This window comes from Urocampus carinirostris, chromosome 1, assembly GCF_059441175.1.
Source record: "Urocampus carinirostris isolate Australia breed hairy pipefish chromosome 1, RoL_Ucar_1.0, whole genome shotgun sequence".
NCBI classification, from domain to species: Eukaryota; Metazoa; Chordata; class Actinopteri; order Syngnathiformes; family Syngnathidae; genus Urocampus; species Urocampus carinirostris.
The window spans coordinates 70,997,749-71,022,838 of NC_142349.1; the positions used below are offsets into that span (position 1 = coordinate 70,997,749).

A 25,090-nucleotide genomic window follows, 5' to 3' on the forward strand; every position below is an offset into this window, starting at 1 on the left:
TTGAGGTGGAAGTCCTGTTTTTCTTTAAAGGATATTTCTTTATTTAAGCAGCTTTGCAGTTGCCATGGAAGTCATGGTCGTCATGGTGCTCATGGTGATGGTGGGCACGGCGATATCTTTGAAGATGGGTTGCGTGACGCCCGCGTACGACACTTTGTTCTCGCTGAGCGTTCCGATGATCATCTGGCGCATTTCCCGGCTGGCGTCGCCTCGTACTGCTAACAGCGCTTGGATGTGATCCTCTCTAGAGACACAAAAGCATTATTCAGCTTTGAAGAATCGTGGAAGGTGCCATTAGAAAAAAAGAAAAAAGTTAGCGGACACCAGGCATAAAGTTGCCTGCCCCATTTTTCACAACTTGAAACACAAAAAGACAACTAATCGCAAAAAAAGCTATTATCGGAAAGTACCGTATTTTCCGCACTATAAGGCGCACCTAAAAGCCTTTATTTTTTTCAAAAGCTGACCATGCGCCTTATAATACAGTGCGCCTTGTATATGGAACAAAATTAATTCGCAAAGTCTTGCAACTAACTTGCAGTCGCCGACTAGATTTTCCCCCAAACGCCAAGTAGTCCGCGGTGTATGCTGGGATTTATTTACCGGCGTTTCATTGGCTAACCAATGTGTCAATCATCATTTGAATGGATCACTATAGGCTAAAGTTATTCGGAGGTCAAGGGGAGGATCCTTTTTATCATTTACAGGCTGGAATTGGCTTGAACGGCAAAACAAAGCCTGCAATTGGCCAAAAAAGACGTGTCAATCATCAGTTGAATCGATCACTATTGGCTAAAGTTATTCGGAAGTCAAAGGGCGGATCCTTTTGATCATTTACAGGCTCTCATAGGCTAAAGGGGCCAAACAAAACCTGCAATTGGCCGAAAAAGATGCATGCGTATAGCACGTGGCTGACGCCATACAGAAAGCATTTTTTTACTATTTTGTATTTGTAAATATTTTATTCTCCTGGATTTACTAAACTCACGGATATAAGAGGACCACGGCTGCACATTATTATGAACACAACGACTTCGGTGAGCTACTCTGGCTATATATATTATCCCTTCCTGGAAGACAACATTACCCATTGCCCTTTAAGATGAAGAAACTTGAGAAGGGACTGCACAATACACAAAGAGGTAAGTATTAGTTTCAGGAGCGAGCAGTAGCAAGTCGACTGCAGGAGAGAGAGTGGGAAAGGTGAGATGGCACAACATTCATTTGGACAGGTAACTTAAAATTAGTTTTACCTGGTTATATCAGTATCAGAAATTATTTCCCCCCCATTTTATTAACACTCCACTTATTGAAACATGAATATTTTGTTTGTTTGTTTGTTTGTACATGATTCAAATTGAATCTTTTCTTCCGGCGCCGTCACGAATGGCAGCCACTCCAGCAGCTCCCGTGTTATTTTCGATTGTTCTCGATTGTTTGTTCTCAGCTCAGGGATGCTGCTGGAAATGTGAATTTCCCTTCGGGGATGAACAAAGTATCTATCTATCTATCTATCTATCTATCTATCTGTATCTTGTTTCAGACTGAACTCGATGTTTCTGTGATAAGCGGTGCAGATAATGGATGGAAAGGAGTGCCTATTTTTAAATTAAACTCAATTCCAAGTGTTTATTGTCATATATACAGTAAAGTTGCGAGTGAAAAAGAAAATAGAAACTAAGGAATGGTTGGCATTTCTTGAATCCCAAGACTTTAACCTTCTGAATGATGGAACGATGCATTTGAGTGACATCGTACGGACACCCTCCGCACGTGTTCTCGACACGTATTTGCGTCTTTGCAAGCTTTGGGAATGTTAAGGGGGTAATAAGTTGGACTGAACTATCTGACTGTTTTGTCCATGTTCCCATTGTAGCGCCTTATAATCCGGTGCGCCTTATGTATGTCAAAAATAGGACCAAAAACTAATTTTACGGGGTGCGTCCTATAACCCGGTGCGCCTTATAGTGCGGAAAATACGGTATTATGGATTGATAATCAGAATATATAACAGAACAAAACTTTAAAATTAAGTTTATTATAAATCTACTTAACGTTTATTGCATGGACATGACATCGTTGTTTTCCATCTGCCATCAGCATGCACCTGTATTTTAATGCAATGTTTGCGTTGCGTCGTCTGCCACAAGCCACGTGAACTCTTTCCACGATGCTTTTAATGTAGGTTTACGTTTTGTAGCGTCATCAATTTTGTTAGCTTCTTTTGAATATTTCTTCTGGTGCTATCAGAAGAAAGATCATGAGTATAATCCCTAGATGGTAGGGCGCCCGCTCCGAGACTGGGAGGTCGCTGGTTCAAGCCTCGCCCGAGTCATACCTAAGACTTACAACATTGGTACCCATTGCCTCCCTGCTTGGCGCTCGGCATTAAAGGTTGGAATTGGGGGGTTAGGTCACCTAATGACTCCCAACACAGCAGTTGGGTCTAAAAACCCGGCGCCGATCGAAGGCGACGAGTCACGTCGATATCTTCGCGTGACAAAATGATTTCCGGTAGATATCATGTTGATACTGGCTGAATAATAAATAAATTAAATTAAATTAAAAAAATTAAATAAATTAAATTAAATTATGGTTTTGGCTTGATTCCTAACCAGGTTTACGTTTTGTAGCGTCATACATTTAGTCAGCTTCTTTTGAATCTTCTGGGGCTGATGTTTTGGATTGATTCCCAACCACTTCTCCATTTTTCTTGTGCTCTCTGTGCGTCTACTTTGGATAATGATATGCAAATGCACGACCTTATAACGCTCGGGAAAGCACGGAGTTATTCGATGCAGGCTTCTGAATGGCTGCAGAGTATGCAAATTGCCAAACGAACCGAAATTCCGAAATCTCCAAACCGAACGAAGATTTAGAAATCGGAATAAAGCGAACGTTTGATTTGAAAAAAAATAAAAGAATAAAAATGAATGTGTGCAGTCCAATATTGGACTTTTTTTTGTCTTTCTTGAAAAAGTTGTCGGCCACCCGGGCAGAGACGTTGTGTAAGTTGTATGCCCGACGTAAAAGATGCACCCCGGTGGCCTTATAGTGCAGAAAATAGGGTACTATAGGCCAGTGGAGACCATTGTCACCTGATATCAGGGTATGTGGAAACCAGGGTTGTGACTTCCAAGAAGAGAAGTGTCGGGTCGGTCAGTTTGAAGACTTCAGCGATGGCCATGATGGCGCCGCATAGACGATCGGTGTCTTCTCCCTACAACACAGAACTCTTCATCCATAACCCTTCCTACACATTGAAGCAGATTTCAAAAGCGAAGCGAAGTGGCGGTCCAGAACTCACGGCGGCCAGTTTCCTGAATAGGAACTTAAACTGTTCGGCCTCTTTGATCATTCTCTCGGCTCCTTCCCTCCTCTCATCGGCGTTCTTAAAGGTAATCCTCTTTTGCATCACGGCCTTTATGTAGTCCACCACAACTCTGCGGAGGGCTTCACTGGTCATTTCCTGCACACAAGACGTTTTTCCACATGGGTGTGTGAAGATCATGAGTATAATCCACAGAAAAACACAACCTAGTAACTCCATTATTGCCAATGCAGACTGACTATCGTTGTTCTGACTATTATACCTCACTGTTGTTCGTTGTTTTGACTATTATGCACCGTTTACATCATTGTCCCTATCGGCCAATCATGTTGCTTTACTTAGTTTTCCACACCCTCTAATTTACTAGATTTAATACAAACAAAGGGGTCACGGAAGGGCTTTTAGAACAGGTTACCGTGAATTTCAGACTATAAGCCGCTACTTTTTTCCCGAACTTTCAACCCTGCGGCTTATTCAGTGATGTGGCCAATTTATGTCATTTTTCTAACGAACGCCAGCGGCACTCGAGTGTTGCTACCATTAACTGCCCTGTAAAAGCTATATTATTATTATTAAAGCTTTGGAAACTCTCTCGGTGTACAGTCTTTCTTTGTAAATATGTGTAACCCATTTATAATATGTATTTGCAACTGTATGTTTTTGTAATGTATTTGTAATGACACTTATTCTGATATGTTTTGCACGTGTGAACGAAAAATGAGGGGCGGAACAAACGCGGGGTGCCGAGTTTAAGTGGGGACCGCTAAAGGTGAGGGACAGACAAGGAAAGAAGAAGGGGTAAAAAGTTGGTTAGAGAAAAAGGAGTTGCGTCAGTAAATGTGTTCATCTGATATATTTTTCACGCCCTTACCTTTGGAAGTCTACACTTTTTTTCCTTGGATTACTTTGAACGGGACCCAGACTCTGCAGGTCTGCATCAAACCTTAAGTACAGGTATTATTTTCCGTTCATTTTGCCGGCTGTGATTTTTGGACTGTGGACTTTAGTGAAGGACATATAGTTTCAATCGCGGGACTTGAAGTCGGGTTTGGGTTAATTTTGTGTTAGTGTTACATGTTTAAATGTGGGCGCATGCGGCTTATATACAGGTGCGGCTTGTGTATGTACAAAATCGGTTTTCCTCTTAAAATGTGGTGGGTGCGGCTTATAACCAGGTGCGCTCTATAGTCCGGAATTTACGGTAAATGGTTTGCATTGCTTTTCAAGTCAACGAAGACCTCCCGAAGCGCTTTACAATGTGCTTCACACTTTTCTCTTTAACACATTAACTAACCGATAGCATGCTATCGGGGGTATTAGGGATTCAGTGTCTAGCCCAGGGACACTTCGACATATAACACGGAGGATCCGGGAATCGAACCTGCAATCTCTTAAATCCAAGATGAGCGCTCTACCTCCTGAGATCAGGGGACATTTGACATTTGAGTTAACCATTACTATTAACGTGATGAAAAAGAAGCTAGTATACAAAAACACTTTGAATAATTTTTAATAATTAATTCAATTAAATTGATTCAGTCCCCTTGGGGAAATCCCTTTTCACTGACTACCAAGGGTGTTAAACCAGTGCTGTCGCAGCAGAGCGTGCACCAAATGACCTGTATCTTCTTATCTGAGATTTGGGCTTTCTCTTGTTTTACTTGCAAGTTCAAAACCCATTGGTGTATTTTCTCTTTTTTTCGGGTATCTACTAAACTATTTACTTACGACTTCAGGTTTCAATGGTCTATTTCCCGATTTAAAGAACAATGTAATGTTTGACCTGTATACTGTAGTGCAGGGGTCTCCGAACATTGTTACTAATTAGCACCAAGGGCACCCAGTTTCATAAAAGTTTCTAAAATAACTAATTACGTTATTGCTATGTTTTAATATGGTATAGAAACTAAATCTGAATAAAATGACTAAATTTTGTGCAGGCTTGGGGAGTAACGGAATACATGGAACGGCAAGCTGTTTGGATTTATTTTCATTTTGTTTCTGTCGCATTTTATGTTCGTTTTGCCGGAGATCAAAGAGATCAAAGCCAGGAGAGAAAGCTTACCACGTGTTGTGAGTCATCATTTTATTCATATTTCGTTTCTTTTGTCTTTTATTAGCATATTTGGTATTGGAGTCATCCAAAAGTAATTGAAAGTAATCCAGTTAAAGTAACCCTACCCAACCCTGGTCGCATTTTATGTTCGTTTTGCCGGAGATCAAAGCCAGGAGAGAAAGCTTACCACGTGTTGTGAGTCATCATTTTATTCATATTTAGTTTATTTTGTCTTTTAATAGCATATTTGGAATTGGAGTACTCCAAAAGTAATTGACAGTAATCAAGTTAAAGTAACCCTACCCAACCCTGGGTATAACCAGGTTAATTAATCAAACTAGGGTTAAATAGACTCATTCAACCACAAAAAAATCTTTTTTAACTGGAAAATCACAATGACCCATCACTGGTTAGCCATTTTCGGAACTAGTCCGCGGGCACCTCAGCTGTCCTCAGGGGGCACCACGTTGGAGACCCCTGCTTTAGTGCAACCAAAAAGGAGTGCTACGAATTACAGAGACCCAAAGTGACCAAACCGCACTATTTTTTTTTCTTTGGCCAGCCTTTCGACAAGGTTTTTGCAGGTACACATAGTAGCAAGACGGTGGACAATTATGTCACCTCCCCCTCTAGTTGAGCCTGATGTTATGTAAGATGAATACTAATTTTTTGACATCCAATTATTTAAAAAAACGCATGTCTGAATGTTAGTTTATCCATCCATCCATCATCTGCACCGCTTATCCTCAGTAGGGTCGCGGGGGTGCTGGAGCCGATCTCAGCCATCGTCGGGCAGTGGCCAGGGGACACCCTGAAATGGTTGCCAGCCAGTTGCAGGGCACACAGGGATGGACAATTTGCTCGCTCATTCACACCCAGGGACAATTTGGACCGGCCAATTAAACTGACATGCATGTTTTTGGAATGTGGGAGGAAACCCACGGCGAGAACATGCAAACTCCACACAGGAGGTTCGATCTCATGACGTCAGAACTGTGCCGCACACGCGCTATCCATTGCGCCGCCATGCTGCCCAGGTTAGTTCATCTATGTCATTATTCAAATCAATATTGTTTTTTTTCTTTAATGAATTCAGTTTTTTTTACACTAGGAGGCAGTAAATAATACAGAATGTCCCTTTAAGTAAGCTGGCAAGAATTTAACTGGACCGGTAGTTAAAAAAACTGTAAAAATAAAATACAGTGGAACCTCGGTTTTCGAATGCCTCTCAGTTCGAACAAATCGGAGTCTGACCAAAAATTTCGAGAAATTCTTGCTTCGCTGTTCGGTCGAAAAATCGGAGTTCGAACGCCGGTAATGCGTGGGTGCGTACGCTAGGGTGCGATGCTGAGCGGCGTACGGGTGTTTTAGCCCCTTATTATGCCTCCGAAGAAAGTCGGTGCAAGCGGCAAAGTTGCTACAGGTGAAAAAAGAAAAGTAATGCGTACAACTATTGCATTTAAGAAAGGAATAATAGCAAAATATGCTGACCACCACAAAGATAAGAAATCCTATTCATAAGATTACGATAACGCGAACGTACGATTAGCCTGGGTTAGCTTTAAGTTTACGTTAAACATTCAGGGTGTTGGAACGGAGCCCAACATTGAGGGTGTTGGAACGGAGCCCCCTTTCCAATGAACCGCTCACCACTTGTTGTGGAGACCCGGGTGCTAAATGACTTGTAAACGACCTGATTTTTTTATTTTTACACGTTCACGTTAGCGTAATCTTTCGTATGGAAGATTACGCTAACGCGAACGTACGATTAGCCTGGGTTAGCTTTATGTTTACGTTAAACATTCATGGTAAACATTCAGGGTGTTGGAACGGATTAAAACGATTTACATTATTTTTAATGGGAAAAATGATTTCCGTGATCGAACAAATCGGTTTTCGAACAGGGTTCTGGAACGGATTATGGCTGAGAACCGAGGTTCCACTGTGCAGAAAAGTGACCTGATTGAAGGGTTTCTTGATCTTGTTAAAGTCATTAAAGTAGTCCTCCACTGTCACACAGATGGTGTCCACAGCATGAGAGCCCGCCAGCCACTTTCTGGTTAGGAGCTCGTTGAGATGATCCTGAAAACGACGATTGACTTGTCATATTTGGGCTATTCAGATTCTTTTCAAATCTGTCCAGGGATGAATCCCATCAAAGGGAACTTGTGGTCTCCCTACCTCAAGGTCCAAGAAGACTTCATCCAAGAGGAACTGACATCCCTCCTTGGCCACCTCGTTGAGTGTCCTCTCTATGGCAGCATCGCTATCGGTGAGCTCCAAGGACGCGGAATACTTCCTCTTTAGACTATTGATGGATTCTCTAAACAACAGCACAATTTTACCCAGACAGGACAATTTGAATAAGGATCTTGCATGACCAGGCAGAAACTTTATAATGGAATACTAATGGAGAACGGAATCCTAAATTTAAAAACAGCACCTACTTGAACGTCTGGCAATTATTAATGATGGCGATCATGTATTGCACGTAAAATTGAGGCTGCTGTCGATCTCTAATATGTTCCTCTTTGTAGGCCACGGCCTCTTCTCTGTACCTGCACACGTTTGTATCCATCAGACAACCGCTTCCGAGTTTGAGAGATAACAGTTCGCCGCGGTAACGCCCGTAATGTTACCGGATGAGAAAGGAGTTCATCTGCTTCAAGCAGAGTTTGAGAACCTGCTCTTTAAAGTCTCCGTCGATCTGAGCAGCTACTTGCAGGTTCTGTTCAAACATCTGGCAAAGAAACGTAGAGGCAAAGAAAAGAGGATTGATCAGACATACGGAATGCTAAAAAGAAAAATCCCTTGAATATTAATTATGAATGATTCTAATAAATATATGGATGCCCCTGTACCAACTCATGAGCAGATAATTTGAAAAACAAAATAGTAATCTGTTAGAGACTGTTACCCAAGATATGCTTCACCATGTTTGGCAGGAGCTGGATTACTGACATGATGTACCTAAGGCAGGGTGTGTGGTGAATCTTTTTGCATAATCCACATACTTTTGATTTTATAATTCAGATTTGAAAGAATGAAGCTTATAATGTCCAACATTAATATCTATCTACCCAGGTCATATCCCTCGAGAGGTGTGACCTACAGTAAGACAAACACATACAAAAAAAAAGAAAAAAAAAAGGGAAAAAGTTGCAAAAAAACGCACACAAAATTTTTGGGACCATGGCCAACCCAAATGCCCAAACACCCAAACAAGTTAAGCACCTCGGCACCCCAGTTGGTCATGCTTTCGTCCCTCCAGATGAAACGGGACACAAGAAAGCGGCCATGTCACTCGGGTCAGGGTGACACGACACACTCTTCTGTTCAACAGCAGGGCCTGACAGCTTTCGCTGGTTTACCCCTGCCGCATCATACAGGTGCCCTGCCCATCCCCTAGAACACGTCTAAACATCCCACTATCCTTTTACAACACCTCTCCACTCATTCCCATCACCAACAAAAGCTCTAGCTTCTACTACATTTGGACCTCTTTCCTGCCGTGCACTCATAACACCATCCATCCACGTCAATCGCGGCCTTCCTCTTGGTCTCCTTTCATTTACTTCTGCTCTGTAGATCCTCTTCAACATTCGTTTCTCATCCATCCTCTTCATGTGTCCAAACCAACCGAGTACTCTCATCCACAAGCTTGCTCAGTTCTACTACTACTCCAGTTCTGTCTCTCACAAATTCATTTCTCAATCTATCCAATCTTGTCACTCATGACATACTCCTCAAACACTTCATATCAAAAACATTGAATTTCCTTCTGAAATCTGCGTTCAGGCTCCAAGTCTCTGCACCATACAACACAGTCGGCACAATCACACTCTCATACAGTCCCCTCTTAACATCCATACTCATACTTTTGTTGCTCATCTCTCCTTAGAGCACCCAAAACCTTGCTTCCTTGTTTCACTCGGTGCAATACCTCGCGCTCCATTCCACAAACTGCCGCCACATCACAACCCAAGTACCGTATTTTCCGCACTATAGGGCGCACCGGGTTATAGGGCGCACCCCCAAAAAATAGTTTTTGGTCCTATATCTTCCATAGATAAGGCGCACCGGATTATAAGGCGCTACAATGGGAACGTGGACAAAACAGTCAGATAGTTCAGTCAAACTGATTACCCCCTTAACATTCCCAAAGCTTGCAGAGAAGCAAATACGTGTCGTAGACACGTGCGGATGTGGTGTCCGTACGATGTCACTTAAATGCGTCATTTCAAATATCGTTCGGAAGGTTAAAGTCTTGGAATTCAAGAAATGGCAACCATTCCTTAGTTTCTATTTTCTTTTTCGCTTGCAACTTTACTGTGCATATGACAATAAACACTTGGAATTGAGTTTAATTCACTCAACTCCTCACAGCAACATCAAGATCGTTCTAAAACAAGATACCGGGAAAATATAAAGCCGCATAACTCACCTAAGTTCTCACGTTCAATAATGATACGCAATCATGGTCTTCTTACAACTGTGAGTGTAGTAAATCCAGGAGAGTAAAATATCTACAGATACAGACTAATCAGGGGTGGCCAACCCGGTCCTCAAGAGCCGCATGTCCTGCATGTTTTGGAGGTTTCTCAGGTGATGCAAATTTTAAGATTGTTTGCAAGCTGTGCGGGAGCTTAATAATGACCCAGGTGATTGGGATCACCTGTATTTGAACAGAGAAACTCCAAAAACATGCGGCTCTTGAGGACCGGGTTGGCCACCCCTGGACTAATGAAACATGTTTCTTTATGGCGTTGTTTAGCAAGCTTGCTATTCAGTCATCTTTTTCGGCCAATTGCAGGGTTTGTTTTGGCCCTCTAGCGTATCCAAGGCTCCGAATAACTTCAGCCAATAGCGATCGATTTAACGGATGATTGACACATCTTTTGTGGCCAATTGCAGGGTTTGTTTTGGCCCTCTAGCCAATCCGAGGCTCCGAATAACTTTAGCCAATAGCGATCGATTCAAATGATGATTGACACATTGGTTAGCCAATGAAACGCCGGTAAATAAATCCCAGCATACACCGCGGACTACTCCACGTTCGGGGGAAAATCGAGTCGGCGGCTGTTGCGTAAGTTGCGAGACCTTGCGAATTTTGATATTGAGCCATATATAAGGCGCACTGTATTATAAGGCGCATGGTCAGCTTTTGAAAAAAATTAAGACTTTTAGGTGAGCCTTATAGTGCGGAAAATACGGTACCTAAAGCTTTCAACTTCTTCCAGCACCTGTCCATGCAACCTTATTTCTAACACCATTCCCACTCCATCATGTGAACACTTCATCTTACTCTTACTAACATCCACACATAACTTACGCCAACTATTTTTAGAATCAAGTAAACATTTATACGAGCGACATATGGTAGGAAGGGGTGGGGGGGATTTAACACGGGGGTCCATTTATTTATTTTTATTTGAAATTGCCTTTCGAGATGACATGTAGGTTTTTGGTGTTGGATTTTATCAAATACATTTCCCCCAGGGCAGCACGGCGGCACAGTGGTTAGCGCTTGTGCGGCACAGTTCATGTCATGGGAATCTGTTGTGGGTTCAAATCCAGCTCCAGACTTCCTGTGCGGAGTTTGTATGTTCTCCCCGTGCTTGCGTGGGTTTCCTCCGGGCACTCCGGTTTCCTCCCACGTTCCAAAAACATGCATTTCAGGTGAATTGGCCGGTCCAAATTGTCCCTAGGTGTGAATGAGCAAATGAGTTGTCTGTCCCTGTGTGCCCTGCGACTGGCTGGCAACCAGTTCAGGGTGTCCCCTGCCCACTGCCCGGAGATGGCTGGGATGGGCTCCAGCCCCCCCGCGACCTAATGAGGATAAGCGGTACGGGCTAATGAGAGATGAGATGAGACATTTCCCCCAAATATGCGACTTATACTCCAGGTGCGACATATATATTATTCATTTTTTGGGCTGGTGCAACCTATAACCCTGAAAATACAATTGTTCTTTTCTTAGTAAGCTAATATTCATGAGAACTGGTTGTGTGTCAAAATGTGCGAGGTACCTGGAAGACAATAGCAGGCAGTGTAGTTTGGTAGTACCCGTCCTGATCAGCTTCAGGCTCTGTTTCTTTTTGCCAGTCTTTCTTGTCCGTTTCGAGGGCTTTCCTAAGCCAACCTGTAATATTGGACTGCACACACACACCGTAACACTCAGTATAATGCAATCGGTTTAACATAAATGTTAAGTCTCGGAAGCCATCTGTGAATCATTCCACATGCCGTCATTTTTCTTACCGTGAAAGTCTGAACGTATTTGCTGAGTAGGTCATCCACAATGTCCTGGGGTAACAGTGGCTGGAGCTGATGGATGTCACATTCTGTGATGAGCTCAGGATGGCCCATCATCTCCGCGCTGGGAAACAAAAACAGAAGTGCAAGGACTGACTGACTGACTCAGGCCGCACTAGTAAGAGTTGCGCAATTCCTTGTGAAGCTTGAGTCAAGAATTGTGTCTTATGTTGAGCTACACCTTTGTAAATGAAATGATATGCATTTATACAGCACATTTTCAAGTCAAGACTTCCCAAACCCTTTACAGTGTGCTTCACGTAAGGCGCTAACCTGCTTATTGGGAGCATTAGGGGTTCAGTGTCTTAACCCTCGCACTGATCTCATAATGCTCTGTTCATGTGTAGCAAGCACCTGTCGATGGCGCTTCACAGGACAATACAAACTAATGCCAGCTGCTGCTAACCACGAGACAAGAGGAAATGCACTAGCAAAGCGCAGCCACCCGAAAGCGGTGTGGGCGTCGATATTAGGACAGACGGAGACACAAATGCCTGCGGGAAGCGGAAGGGAGGCGGACTCGCTATCTAAGTGAACACGAGGTGGTGTAACCCTGGGCACAAACAGTTCCATCTGCTGCAGGGACGTCGAACTTTTGGCCTATCGTGTGACATCATCCACTCTGCTGTTGCTAAACTACAACACAGCACCCCGAGGCCATCCTGTTAATCTGTTAATAAATAACAATAATAATAATAATAATAATTTCCTTGTATTGTCATTCTGTGTAACAATGTACACAGAACGAAATGTCGATTGCACCTGACCCGTTGTAGCGAGCCGATGCAGCCGCAGCCAACAGAGGGCGCCGCCGACCACTTTTTAAGTCTTAGGAATGACTCGGCCGGGGCGCGAACCACCGACCTCCCAGTCTCAAAGCGGGCGCCTTACCATCTAGGCTACTGAGCTGGTAGGATGAAATGAAATTATCTGCATTTATATAGCGCTTTTCAAGTCAATGACTTCCCAAAGCCTTTACAGTGTGCTTCACGTTTCCCAATAGCGGCCGTGCAGCCACGTAAGGCGCTAACCTGCTTATTGGGGGCATTAGGGGTTCAGTGTCTTACCCAAGGACACTTTGACATGTAACACGAAGGAGCCGGGATTCGAACTGCGATCTCTTGATCCCAAGACGAGCGCTCTACCTCCTGAGCCACTACCGCCCCCATAAACCCAATACAGCCTACTTAACTCTTTGCTGGACTCCTTTCCAAAGAAGTTATTCAAACATGCCTTTGCAGATGCTTGATCAGGTTCAGCAACGCCTTTCTAACTTGTTATTTTAGTCCTGATGGGCTGATTGATGATCTGTTTGACCCATTTTAAATTGTCGGGTTGTAGCTTTTCACCTGTTTGCTTGTTTTAACTCCAAATGTTTTAGTTGTCTCACAGGCAGGGTTGGGTAGGGTTACTTTAACTTGATTACTTTCAATTACTTTTGGATTACTCCGATACCAAATATGCTAATAAAAGACAAAAGAAACTAAATATGAATAAAATTACAAAATTTTGTGCAGGCTTGGGGAGTAACGGAATACATGGAATGGCAAAAATGATGTTGGCAAGCTGTTTGGATTTATTTTCATTTTGTTTCTGTCGCATTTTATGTTCGTTTTGCCGGAGATCAAAGCCAGGAGAGAAAGCTTACCACATGTTGTGAGTCATCATTTTATTCATACTTAGTTTCTTTTGTCTTTTATCAGCATATTTGGTATTGGAGTAATCCAAAAGGAATTGAAAGTAATCCAGTTAAAGTAACCTTACCCAACCCTGCTCACAGGCATGACATAACTTGTGGCACCATTCTTTTAACAACTGCAGCTGGAACAAAGTGTGTTGCGTAAGATTGGACTGAAAATTCCGATTGCACAAGCAGAGAACTTACAGTAAGCTATAATAAATACAAAAACTATCAAATTAATTAAATGTTCCCCCAAAATGTACAAGAATAGTTAACTTCACATTTTTGGCGTGAGTCAAGTCAAGTTTAGTTGTGACGCCCTTAATCACAAAGAGCTGCACAGACCACAGATTATTGCAGACGTCAGACTATTATGACACCATCCCCTGATCTAAAACCAATATGAGGGCAAGGAAAAACTCAAAAAACCTCAACATGAGGAAAATGAAGAAACCTTGAGAAGGGACCGCACATGAGGTCATGCCCCTTCCAGGATGACCAGGCTGCAATGGATGTTGCAATAACAAACAATACACAGATATTGTCAACATGAAATATAGGTCATTCATAAGCTATAGAATAGAAGTGTGTTTTAAGCCTAGATTTAAACAGTTCCAGGTTGCAGATCGAATCTCAGGGGGAAGAGCATTCCACAGGATTTTATCTTTAGATAGATAGATAGATAGATACTTTATTCATCCCCGAAGGGAAATTCACATTTCCAGCAGCATCCCTGAGCTGAGAACAGTACAATAATAAAGCCAAAAGAATACAATATACAAATACCCAGTGTGACGTACAAATGCCCACTGTAGCGTGTTATATAGAATAACTAAATAGTGCTACACAGAATACATATTGCAGTAAGATTCGGTAATATCCAATGTAGGTGGTGTGGTTTAATGTGGGCCTTTACTCTGCCGGGTGGAGTTAAAGAGCCTCATGGCATGAGGAAGAAAAGATCTCTTCAGTCTGTCCGTAGTACAAGACAGTGACAGCAGTCTGTCGCTGAAACTGCTCTTCTGTCTGGAGATAATGCTGTGTAGTGGATGCGATGGATTGTCCATGATTGACCGCAGCTTTTTCAGTGCCCGTCTCTCAGCTACTGTTGTTAGGCTGTCCAGCTTTTTGCCCACAACAGAGCTCGCTTTCCTAGCCAGTTTATTGAGACGAGAGGCATCCTTCTTCTTGACGCTGCCTCCCCAACACGCTGCCGCATAGAAGAGGGCGCTTGCCACTACTGTCTCATAGAATATTTTCAGGAGCTTTTTGCAGATGTTGAAGGAGGCCAGCCTTCTGAGGAAGTAAAGTCGGCTTTGCCCTTTCCTACATAGAGCTTCTGTGTTGGCAGTCCAGTCCAGTTTGTTGTCCAGCTGCACACCCAGGTATTTGTAGGTCTGGACAAATTCTACACATTCTCCCTTGATGGTTACAGGAACCGGGTGAGTTCTGGTTCTCCTGAAGTCCACCACCATCTCTCTGGTCTTGGTGGTGTTTAGGTGCAGGTGGTTTGCGTCGCTCCATCGGACAAAGTCCTGAATCCATTTCCTGTACTCCTCCTCCTGCCCGTTTCTGATACATCCCACGATCGCAGTGTCGTCGGCAAACTTTTGATTTATTTTCTAATGTAAAATGTATCAATATATGGAAATCATTCATACTTGTGTATTTATTGCACTGAATTGAGATACTTGAATCTCATTTTACATCCATACATAAAAAATAAAGTCCATCCGGAGGTAGAGAGCTCGTCTTGGGATCAAGAGATCGCAGGTTCGATTCCCGGCTCCTCCGTGTTACATGTCGAAGTGTCCTTGGGTAAGACACTGAACCCCTAATGCCCCCAATAAGCAGGTTAGCGCCTTACATGGCTGCACAGATCATGGCCGCTATTGGGAAATGTGAAGCACACTGTAAAGCGCTTTGGGAAGTCTTGACTTGAAAAGCGCTATATAGATGCAGATCATTTCATTTCATCAATTATAATCAAGTTGGAAATTGGAAATTACTGTTTATCAACTGGACGCGTATCTGTTGTTTTCATTCTTATCAGTGTATTGTTCTGGCCTCTTTATGTGGAGTTTTTGGACAAGGCTGGGTAAAATGTCCGACCAACTGCTCAGAGATCAGGCAGCTGAGGTCTTAATTCCACGTTTACATGTTTTGACGACTATTATCTACAGTATCCATCCATTCATGCCAGATGAAGTTCTGTCGATGATAAAGGTTGAAAATAAATAAGGAAAAATATTTAATAGCGTTGTCTTGAACAAGTTGTAGATCGATGGGCACCCACAACAAAAGATTTGAAGATTCTCGAATTCTAATCAAAAAAGTGTCCCCTTCTGAAGTGCTGCAAATCCAACTTCTGTTATACCTTAGCTTTGATCCTAATTTGCCATCGTTTAAGCCCGTCTTTGGACCTCTCTCCGAAAGCACAGCATCCATTTGATTTTGTGCCCCCTTGCCAAAAATATAACCACATAACAGGTAAACGCTGCCTTCAGTTACAGTCTAAATCCAAAATATATGACCAAGTGAGAAGTTTGCATTGGGAGTACCTCTTGTAGGTGTTTAAGACCCAGGTTAACATGGACACAATCTCATTAGCCTCCAAGTCCTCAGATGCCAGTTCTTTGACTCGGGTGGAAACAGCATTGTGGTAAAGGCAGAAAAACCTGAAAGAAAACGTCAAAACACTTTTTTGTCTTTTACATTAGACAAGTTTCTTTTTAGAATGCCAATTTTCAGAAGGTAGATGGAGTGATTGACGTGGATGGATGGTGTTATGAGTGCACAGCAGGAGAGACGTCTAAATCTAATGGAAGCTAGAGCTCTAGTTGGTAAATAGGAATGAGTGGAGAGCTGTTGTAGAATAGCATAAAATATACCTTTATTGTCATTGTTACAAAATGGGTTAACATATTGTGACAACGAAATTGGGCATGACACTCCAGTTTCACACATTCACAGTGAGGTAAAAAAGCCAAGAAGATAAAGGAACAGAGAAGATAAGGTTATAAAAGGATAGTGGGATGTTTGGACGCATTCTAAGGGATGGGCAAGGCACCCCTATGATACGGCAGGGGTAAACCAGTGAAAGCTGTCGGGCCATGCTGTTGAACAGAAGAGTGTGTTGTGTCACCCTGACCCGAGTGACATGGCCGCTTTCTTGTGTCCCTTTTCATCTGGAGGGCCGAAAGCATGACCAACTTAGGTGCCGAGGTGCCTAACCTGTTTGGGTGTAGGTAGGTGTGTAGGTAGGTAGGTAGGTAGGTGTGTAGGTGGGTAGGTAGGTGTGTAGGTAGGTAGATAGGTGTGTAGGTAGGTGTGGAGGTAGGTAGGTAGTTAGGTAGGTAGGTAGGTGGGTGGGTAGGTTGGTAGATAGACGAAGTGATAATTGAATGTGGTACCTGTTGAAGGTGTTGTAATGCGGCGGGAAGCACTGAACCATGAGGTTCTTCACAATAATGAGGTCATCCAGGACATATTTCCTAGTTATCTCCAGAAGACGAACAAGCCACATTTTGTCGGCTTCTCTCGTCACCGACTGAGTTCCCTCGATGCGGGTGCTGACTGTGCCCTCCAGTACCTGTTTCGAAAAGTATTTTGAGAAATCATTGCTTTGCATATGGCGATTATATCATGCCCCTTCAAGTGGGGGTATAAGCAAACTCTGTGGTGTTATTTCAGTCGGACTGTCTGATAACAGAGGAGACGTAACAATTTCTTTTCACCTCAAACATTTTGTCCTTCCATTTTTTGGGTCGCCCAGGCGGGATGAAGCCGGTCTGTTTTTTGCGGTCCACCATGCGCCGGTCGATTTTCTCCTCGCGCTCGATGATACGGACGACCGACACTAGCATGGTGGGGTCGCGACGAACGGTAACCATGGCCCTCTGCAGAACCATCCATGACTGTTTGGCAAGTTCGTCTGATAACCGCTGGACCTGAAAGGAATCGAGTGATTTGAGCAGGAAGAAAATACAGAACTGCTCATCTTGGAATATTCATCCATCCATTATCTGCACCGCTTGTCCTCAGTAGGGTCGCGGGGGTGCTGGAGCCCATCCCAGCTATCTTTGGGCAGTGGGCAGGGGACACCCTGAACTGGTTGCCAGCCAATCGCAGGGGACACAGAGAAGGACAACTCACTCGCTCATTCACACCTAGGGACAATTTGAACCAGCCAATTCACCTGAAATGCATGTTTTTGGTATGTGGGAGGAAACCGGAGTGCCCGGAGGAAACCCACTCAAGCAACGGGAGAACATGAAAACTCCACACAGGAGTTTCGATCTTATGACCTCAGAACTGTGCCGCACACGTGCTAACCACTGCGACACCGTGCTGCTCTCATCTTGGAGTATTCAACTATAAATACTTTACTATGAATTAACAAACGTGCAGTCAATCCTAAAGATTTAATCTAATCAGTGCGTTGATATCAATTCAATCTACAGCCTGGAGAATGAAGTGCATTGAATTAATGGACGGAATTTAGATGATCAGTCCCTCAACTTTCTGTAATATAATTAAATGTGTGTGGATTTGCATTGGAAAAATGGATTGGTCACTCAGGAACCGTAATAGGACGCATTATGTTAAATATGGTGAAATGACATCTGAGCCCTTTAGTGTTACCTGTGGTGATCTGCAGGGTTCAGTACTTGGCCCCCTTCTTTTCAACATTGACATGCTTCCATTAGGTGATATTTTTGATACGCAGATGACACTCAACAATATCTTCCTATGGAGTGCCCGGAGGAAACCCACCCAGTCTACACACTAAACTGAGGAACTTTTGAGGCCTGCCTCACTGAGATAAAAGAATGGATGTCACTCAACTCCTTGCGCAAAATTTAGTAATTTTATTCATATTTAGTTTCTTTTGTCTTTTATTAGCATATTTGGTATTGGAGTAATCCAAAAGTAATTGAAAGTAATCCAGGTAAAGTAACCCTACCCAACCCTGAAGTCTGTATGTATGGTTGGAAAAGATCAAATGAAAATCAGTGTTGAATTACAAATAAATGTTTTGCACATTAACCTGACATGCATGTTTTTGGAATATGGAGGAAACCGGAGTGCCCGGAGGAAACCCACGCAACCACGGGGAGAACATGCAAACTCAACCTCAATTAACTGGCCGGTCCAAATTGTCCCAAGATGTGAATGAACGAGTGATTTGTCTGTCCCTGTGTGCCCTGCGACCGGCTGGCAACCGGTTCAGGGTGTCCCCTGCCCACAACCCGGAGATAGCTGGGATGAGCTCCAGCGCCCCCGCGACCTTACTGAGGATAAGCGGTGCAGATAATGGATGGATGTTTGGCACATGAGTCATCTGCTTGTGTTAGAACTTACATCTTCGAAATAGTTTGAAATGAGATGCATGTCGCTGGCGTTTTTGCTGTCCATCCGGTACTGCTCGTACATGAGGTCGTCTCGGGAGCTTTCTAGATCCATCAGCTTCCTGTGGGCCTTAAGCAGCTCTGCTTGCTCTATTAGCTGCTGGGTCTCTTCCACTATTTCTGGAACTGATACAGGAGATTGTTCTCAAACAGTATTAAATGTAATATGCAGCAGGCAACAGGTATCGGCTAATGAAGGACAGAGAACACAGATAATTTACGAACAATGTTCCCTGTAATTTTCCTTACGGGTCTGAGCGTTCACACAAAGTCGGTGAGCAAGGCTTGAAACAACAGTGAGCAACCATAATCCCAAGTGTGGCAAAATAAATAATTATCACACATGTCCAAAACTTGACATCAAGTTACATTTTGCTGAGTTTCCGTAAATGCAAAATTATTTTTCTCTTTTGAATGAATTGACTCATGTACTATTGCAAAGGTTGTACGGCCTACAAACGTCATTTGTTTTTACAATTCTTTCACAAAATTTTCATTTTTTTATTTCCTGATATATTTTGTCGCATAATATTAACATTTTTGGGGGCTTATTTAGTCGGTTGTAAGATACAGAATTGTACTTAATCACATTTTTTAGTGGAAGTACAATGTTGGCAACAAGATTCACTTGATATAATTGGAAATTATTTGAATGCAACACAAACTTTTTCTTCTTTTTTTCCGTGTTTTTTTTCTACCTTTTTAAAATTCTTTTAAAAAAAGTCTCATTGTGTTTATTTTTTCCGAGCTGTTACTTTTTTCTTTTTGTTCTCTTTTTTTTCTTACGTTTCTTTCTTTTCTTTTTTTCTGTCTTTTTTCTAAATTTTTCTTCTTTTTTTCTCTTCCTTTTGTGTCTTTTTTTCTCAGCTTTTCACTACGTTTTCATTTTGGTATTTTTTTCTTTTTTCTTCTATTCCCCCCTTCCTCTAAGTCATTTTGTGCATAGTTTTACATAATATTTGGTCATGTTGGCATTAAAGAAGCAAAAACAACGCGAAGAGCCGTTTAGGACCCGAAAGAGCCGGTTCCTTTTAGTGAGCCGAGCCGAAGAAGCCGGTTCTCGACAAACTCTACTCACTTTACTCAACTTCGTTCTACTTTGACTCGACTTCAAAATACCGCATTTAGGACACACGTCGGGGGAACCTGTGTATTTTTACCTTCATGCACTGTAACTTTGACTTAAGTCGCTTCTTAATTCGTAATTTTGAGCCCTCATTTTTGTGCGCTGGCTAGATTTTCTTGTGCGCTGAGAATGTGCGAGCTTAGAGGGAACACTGCTTACGAACTGGACTGAACACTTAAGTAATACCGACCTGAGAAAATGTTCTTAAGGTTTTCCACAGCAGAGGCCAGCTGACTATGTTGGACTACAGCATCTTTGACATCTTTCAAGTTCTCGATGGTGTTGATGCTCTGCCTCCAATCTTTGCTCACGTCAGCTAAAGAGTTCTGGATGTCCTTCACGTCGAGGAAGGCACTGTGCAGCTGAGTTAGTCCAGTGCGGACACCGTCGAGCTGAGATTGGATGGCAGCCTGAAAATCGTGATTATAAATGACATTAATTTCAAAATACAGTAGTGGATTACCATTTTGAAATTTGTGTACGAGCAAAACACTAATAATGACTTCATGGTGATACCTGTATTTTAGGGTTTCTACAGCTTAAGGCAAGTTAAATTCATGACATTTTTCATGTCATACTATTCAGTAGTTGGTCCTACTTTGCAGTACCCTTTACATCCCGAGGGATATACAGAGACCACCGGATCTCCCTGGATGATCTGCCTGCCGACAACGACGGAGCAAAAGGAAAAGGCTGCCAGTCGAGTCTGAGGTAAGAAGGCGACCACACAGACCAGCGCTCCCAAGCATGTTCAACCAACGCCAGATCCATCGTCCACAATGAGTGAATTTGAGCTGCGGATCGCCACCAACAACGTCCGGAATTGGAGTATTTTTGTCATCACGGAGTCTTGGCTTTCCCGACGCCGCATTACATCACCGGCTCGAACGAGACGAAGACTCCGGTAAAAACAGGGGTTGGAGACTACGCGCTACAATAACAGCTGAACCATTGACACACACTGCTCACTTGGTATGGAGTTTCTAGCAGTATCGTGCAGACCCTTCTATGTACCGGGAGAGTTAACTGTGGTCTTTGTGTTTGCTGTTTACTTTCCACCGCTAACCGTTTCACCGGATGCTAACGTTAGCATAGCGCTAAATCTCCTGCCCGCTGCTATCAATAAACAGCAGCTTGCACACCCCAACGGAGCTTTTATCGTCGACGGCGACTTTAATCGGGCATGTTTATGGACTGTACTCCCAAATCCATTCAATATGTGGACTGAGCAATTCGGGAAAAACACTGGACCATGTGTCATGTAAGATCCGGTTGTATCCACCAACTCTGTTTGTCCCTGAAGGTGAACTTGCACTTCACCTGAAAGGACAATAATATGAACGTACCCAGATCTACCTGGACTCCAAAAATTATACTTATGAAAATGGTACCTAGTGATAGTAAATATTTGCAGTAACTTTTAACAGGAACTTATTGCTTAAAACTCAAATGATCTTTATTTTTTTTAAAGAATCTTCCCCAGCTACAAGAAAGGAAGTCTAAATAGGAAAAAAGAGTTTTGCTTTGATCATACATTTTACCGTTTTGAAAATGGAAATGATTGAAAATTTGAAATTTGGGTTGGAGAGGGATGGATCCCAAGTGGTTAGGGCTAGGTTGGGTAGGGTTACTTTAACTTGATTACTTTCAATTACTTTTGGATTACTCCAATACCAAATATGCTAATAAAAGACAAAATAAACTAAATATGAATAAAATGATGACTCAAAACACGTGGTAAGCTTTCTCTCCTGGCTTTGATCTCTTTCATCTCCGGCAAAACGAACATAAAATGCGACAGAAACAAAATGAAAATAAATCCAAACAGCTTGCTAACATCATTTTTGCCATTCATGTATTCCGTTACTCCCCAAGCCTGCACAACATTTAGTAATTTTTTCATACTTAGTTTCTTTTGTCTTTTATTAGCATATTTTGTATTGGAGTAATCCAAGAGTAATTGAAAGTAATCAAGTTAAATTAACCCTACCCAACCCTGGTTAAGGGATCAAGGCAACCAAACAATTAATTTGGGTTTATTTACAATATCACTGTACACAATGCAATCACACCTTGTTTTCTTCCATAGTTTCATTAAAAAGAACACTTCTCTGATAGAAGAAGCATCAAACAAAGCTCAGGTAGAGCGCTTGTCTTGGGATCAAGAGGTTGCAGGTTCGAATCCCGGCTCCTCCGTGTAATATGTCGAAGTGTCCTTGGGCAAAACACTGAATCCCTAATGCCCCCAATAAGCGCCTTGCAAGGCTGACTTCCTATTGGTGTGTGAGTGTGTGTGTGAATGGGTAAGTGTGTAAAGCGCTTTGCGAGGTCTTCATCGACTTGAAAAGCGCTATATAAATGCAGACCATTTACGTTATTTGGGGGACTGGTCCCTCATAAGTCTTTGGCTTAAACATGTCCCTTTTTTTCTTTCCAGGTGATTTGCTTGTGATGTTTGTTGCAACATGATTGAAAAGAAGAAAATACCTTAAGCCTTGCTTCAACAGATGCTTTTTTCCGGGCCTCCCTCCTTCTATACTGCTCCACTTTGTCCAACTGGTCGGATCTTTGCAGCATTCCAGCCACACGCTGCACAGCAGTATCAAACACAGCACTTGTCTCCTCCATCTTGATGTGAAGTGGTCCAATCACGTATCCATGGGCTTGACGCGATCACGTGAATAAATTGAACACAGTCACCGCATCCCACCTACACCCTGGAAGATATACAAAAGTTTTACATGCTTTACAAAAGAGGTGAAACATACGGCTCCTAAATAAGGGATTCTTGCTAATAATGAATTCAGTTAAGTGAAATTATGATTGTATTCAAATAAAAGCACCTAATTTTGTGCACGGGCAAAAGAGCCAATTTTAAAACCGAAGCACATTATGAATGAATGCAGATCAAAATTCGGCATGCGCATAAAGTTGCTTACAGCTAGCTGCCTCTGACACTGTGGACCATAATATCTTACTAGAACGGTTGGAAAAATGGATTGGTCTCTAAGGAACCGTCCTCTTATGGTTCAGATCCTACCTCTCAGATAGGACGCACTGTGTTAAATATGGTGAAATGACATCTGAGCCCTTTAGTGTTACCTGTGGTATTCTGCAGGGTTCAGTACTTGGCCCCCCTCTTTTCACCATTTACACACATTTACATTAGGTGATATAATTCGCAAGTATATTATCAGTTTCCATTGCTATGCAGATGACACTCAACTATATCTTACGATGGAGGAAACTGTGGAAATTGGGAGGCCTTCCTCACTGAGATAAAAAAATGGATGTCACTCAACTTCTTGCGCCCTAACTCTGAAAAGACCGAAATGCTAGTTATTGGTCCATCTAAATGCCGTGACTTGTTCTCAAAAACGGCTCTGAACATTGACAAGTGTAATATTACCCAGAGAGACCCGGTCAAAAATGTTTGACCCCGATCAGTCCTTTCAAACACACGTTAAGAATATTACTTATTCTATCTCAGTTGGATGCAGAGATTATAATTCATGTGTTTGTTACTTCCCGTCTCGATAACTGTAATGCAGTACTCTCCGGTCTCCCGAAGTCCAAAATCAAGAGCCTTCAGCTGGTACAAAATGCTGCAGCGAGACTTTTAACTAAGACAAGAAAGTCTGATCACATTACCCCGATTTTAGCAAACCTGCATTGTCTCCCCGTTAGCTTATTATGTATACAAAATCATGCATGGACTTGCTCCCTCATATCTTTCAGATTTAATTTCGCCATATGTTCCGGTCCGGTGCCTTCGCTCTGAAAATGCTGGTCTACTAGTGATCCCAAGAGCCAAGAAGAGATCTGCAGGTTCGAGAGCATTCGGGCCCCGGTGCTGTGGAATACTCTTCCCCCTGACATTCGATCAGCAACCTCACTGGAAATGTCTACATCTAACATTAACACACTTCTATTCTATAGCATATGAATAACCTATATCTTATGTTGACAATATTGGTGTATTATTTGCCCTCATGTAGGTTTTAGATCAGGGGATGGTGTCGAAATAGTCTGCGGTTTGCAATAATCTGTGGTTTGCGCAGCCCTTTGAGACTCTTTGTGATTAAGGGCGTCACTAATAAACATGACTTGACTGTTAGCAATGACAGCGAACTACTGAAAGACGGAGTTATTAGATCAATTACTTTAAACCGACTACGTATTCATTTTGAAGATGAACATATAAAAGGTATCAACACAATGCATTTGCATTATTTTACTGTCACAACCGCAAACACAAAAAAAGAATACTTATTCGTTTATTTGCGCGACGCGTCTCTAAAGCGCTTACGAACGTTTAGATTTTTCAAAGAGCATGCTAAGCTACTTGCCAACGTAAAATACAACACATATGCCACGAGAGCATCTAAGAATCAAAACAAAGACAGAAACTCTTACCTTGTAGTTTTCGTAATAAAATGCCGAGATAACAAGCGGGGCATTAAAAAAAAACAATAAAATTAGAACTGTGTCAGTGCGAGGTGATGTTGTTGTTTCCCTTTACTTCCTGGTTTGGCCACACCCACCATTTGGCTTTTCCGGTTCTCCTTTATTCTTCTTTTATGGATAAACGGGATTGGCCATCAGTAGATTTGCATTACTGCCACCCGCAGGCGTTGATAATCTACCAAATATGTTCATTTTCTTCACATTTCTTTAAATATTATCTTAACCCCTCACGAGCAACGTTCCCTCTAAACTGCACGCATGCGCAATGGCGTACTGCCTGCACGTTCTTAGCGCACAAGAAAATCTAGCCAGCGCACAAAAATCAGGGCTCGAAATTGCTAATTAAGAAGCCAATTAAGTCAAAGTTACAGTGCATGAAGGTAAAAATACACGGGTTCCCCTGACACAGTTTTTTAATTGCGGTATTTTGAGGTCAATGTCGAACGAAGTTGAAAAGTAAAGTCAGTAGAGTTTTTCGAGAACCGGCTTCTTCGGCTCGGCTCACTAAAATGGATCCGCCTCTTTCGGCTCCCAAAAGGCTCTTCAGGTCGTTTTTGCTTCTTTAATCCCTAAAGTTGAAAAAGTTTGTGTTGCATTCAAATAATTTCCAATGATACTAAGTCAATCTTGTTGCCGACATTGTACTTCCACAAAAAAATGTGATTAAGTACAGTTCTGTATCTTGCAACCGACTAAATAATCC

General features: G+C 42.4%; 1 protein-coding gene across 1 annotated transcript; it reads right to left on the reverse strand.

The window, feature by feature from the left end:
* exoc3 (exocyst complex component 3) lies at positions 1-24,491 on the reverse strand. The gene is made up of 16 exons (XM_088350108.1): positions 24,337-24,491; positions 22,408-22,637; positions 20,111-20,330; positions 18,748-18,920; positions 17,121-17,333; positions 16,797-16,975; positions 15,945-16,061; positions 11,649-11,766; positions 11,417-11,542; positions 8,027-8,127; positions 7,835-7,945; positions 7,569-7,710; positions 7,347-7,469; positions 3,308-3,469; positions 3,099-3,220; positions 1-244 (listed from the first exon to the last, which is right to left on the reverse strand). Exons 2-16 carry the CDS (start codon positions 22,546-22,548, stop codon positions 40-42), a joined length of 2,253 nt encoding a protein of 750 aa, XP_088206234.1. The 5' UTR covers positions 22,549-22,637; positions 24,337-24,491; the 3' UTR covers positions 1-39.
* Positions 24,492-25,090: the final 599 nt, after the last annotated feature.

Excerpts from the sequence above, each read along its gene's own strand:
- exoc3 (XM_088350108.1), bottom strand. The coding sequence starts at position 22,548 with ATGGAGGAGACAAGTGCTGTGTTTGATACTGCTGTGCAGCGTGTGGCT. Across the intron at positions 16,976-17,120 it reads GGAAGGACAAAATGTTTGAG|GTACTGGAGGGCACAGTCAG; the intron begins GTGAAAAGAAAT and ends TTTTCGAAACAG. Across the intron at positions 7,470-7,568 it reads AAGTCTTCTTGGACCTTGAG|GATCATCTCAACGAGCTCCT; the intron begins GTAGGGAGACCA and ends CGTCGTTTTCAG.